Below are 2,256 nucleotides of genomic sequence, written 5' to 3'. Positions count from 1 at the left end.
GAATAAAAGTTGTTGCTTTTGAAAACTGGCGACTGATATCCTGGCATATAGATAGCTTCATGATCATCAGCTCGTAATATTAAGTCACGTCTTATTCCCTTATTCTTGTATTGCCTTGTCAAATCACAATGGAATCTAGAGACTCCTTTGTGGGTCTCTGCTGATATCTTGAGTTCATCTCGAAATTTAATCCCTCATCATTCCCGGCTCATTTCATTGTAACATTTATCATATTATTCCTGTATGATTTTCAGGTTATAGTATTTCATTTCATTATAACATTTATAATTTTATTTCTATATATTTTTCAGGTTATATTTTATTTCATTATAACATCATTCCTAATTTTATTCCTAGATGATTTTCAGGTTATGTTACATTTCATAGTAACATTTCCTAATTTTATTCCTATACGATTTTCAGGTTATATTTTATTTCCCAAAATTTTCTCAACTGACGTCATTACAAAATTCCTTAATTACATTAATTTGCAATTCTAAGCTCATTGTAATCTTTCGGAATATATATTATCTAACCATTTAAACTGAAGTCAATATACCATTTTTTATTATATATCTTTATTAAATTTTGTTCATGCCATTGTAAGGTTTCTAAAAATAGTTTCATGATTGTCGATTGATGTCAGTCCCTCAAGGCACAAAACAAACAAACACAGGAACAACTCATTTTCCGTCTACTTCTTCCTTAATTTCTTGTCAATACTGACTGCTGCTTTTTGTGTTGACCAGGCAGTCTTATGAAGAAATTTGACACATTCCTTTCCTTCCCGATGGGGCATAAGCTTACACGTGTTTGAGGTTATGTGAGAGACGGTGCCACCTCCGATGCCCAGTACCATTCCCGCGCCCCAGGATTCTGGATCATTGCCGTAATCTGTCCACTTCTTTCCTTTCACACAATTCCCAACCTCGCCGACGGCAGTGCTGGCTAATCCCGTGGCAGCTCCGCCAACGGCCCTCACCCCAAGCTTAATGGCTCCTCGCTTGCACGTCTCTCTCGCAACGTTTGTGACAGCTGCTCTCGCTACGCCCTCCGTCACTTTGCCACCGACGCCTCCAATAACCCCTGTCGCGCCACCAATTGCTACATCAGTCAGGTACTCCGAGCCACTGATCTTCTCTCCTTTGGCAGTCTTGACCGTCCCGTTGATGGCCGAACTGATGCCAGCCCCTGCCACAACACCTCCGAGCAACGGAAGGGCGAGACCTCCTGTCATAACTGTAAGTCCAATGCCACCAATTGCTGCAGCAGTACCCAAACCGATGGCACCAGCTTTCTGGATGACATCGCAGTCTGATCCTACGTTGCATGCACATGTACAGCACCATTCCTCATTACACCTACATGTGCATCTTTCATCTTCGTCTCCATCCTCGCATCTTTCACACTTTTTGCATCTTTTGCATCGGTACCCCATCTCTCCAGAATATTAGCCTTTAAGCTGTGTCAGGCAGATCAGGGTTTCAGTCTATGGTACCTCACTCACTGTTCTCTTATTTTCTTGATTTTGCCTTCGATTGTGTATGTATTTTGTAAAGACAGTCTTAGGATCTGCTCAGATAACTATAGTAAAAAAATGTTACCACTATCGTCCAATGGTGAACTATTCAAATTACAGATCGTGTGTTAAAACTGCTGAACTGGAACCAAATGTAAAACTCTAGTAGTGAGAATTGCTAAAAACAATGTTTCAGTCCAAGCAATTGAGCAGTTCTTGGCCACAAGCACTATATTTTGATGCGCTGCTTATTTCAGAGTTTAAAACATAGCATTGATCAAGAGATGGAGGCTCAGAGGTTTCGTTGTCGTGAGGACTTCTCAGGAAATGCCCAGCCCTCAGATAACTTAATGTGATAACCTGTCGAGAAAAGGAAAGTCAATCTGCTGAATATGAATAATTAAAATATTCCAAATCAAAAAGAAAATAAACTTTACCGATAAACCTTTTATGCTGTCACCACATTAAAATGGAATCACATCTTACTTGGCTGCATTATAATGGTACAGATAATCAATCAAGTGTCTTCTTTGGCTAGGGTTATCATGAAGTCATGATGATCATTACCTCAAAGTGCGGACACACTGCAGGGAAAATTTCCAAAATGTCATTAGCCAGCTGAGCTGAGCAATCTTTAAAAAAGTTCCACTCGTGAACACGAGTAAATTTGCCCCAAGAAAATGAAGTAGACGTTACACTCAAGTAATTCATTCAATGCGGAATGACCTTACCTTTTA

General features: G+C 39.7%; 1 protein-coding gene across 1 annotated transcript in view; it reads right to left on the bottom strand.

The window, feature by feature from the left end:
* Nucleotides 1-645: 645 nt before the first annotated feature.
* LOC135216349 (uncharacterized) overlaps nucleotides 646-2,256 on the bottom strand; it is a 38,344-nt gene continuing 36,733 nt past the window's right edge. The window contains exon 2 of the mRNA XM_064251581.1: nucleotides 646-1,879. Coding sequence (XP_064107651.1) covers nucleotides 695-1,438 — 744 coding nt within the window. The 5' untranslated portion in view covers nucleotides 1,439-1,879 and the 3' untranslated portion in view covers nucleotides 646-694. The remainder of the gene's footprint in view (nucleotides 1,880-2,256) is intronic.

The sequence above is a fragment of the Macrobrachium nipponense genome, chromosome 19, assembly GCF_015104395.2.
Source record: "Macrobrachium nipponense isolate FS-2020 chromosome 19, ASM1510439v2, whole genome shotgun sequence".
Taxonomy (NCBI): Eukaryota; Metazoa; Arthropoda; class Malacostraca; order Decapoda; family Palaemonidae; genus Macrobrachium; species Macrobrachium nipponense.
This window is presented reverse-complemented; position numbering and strand designations above follow the sequence as displayed.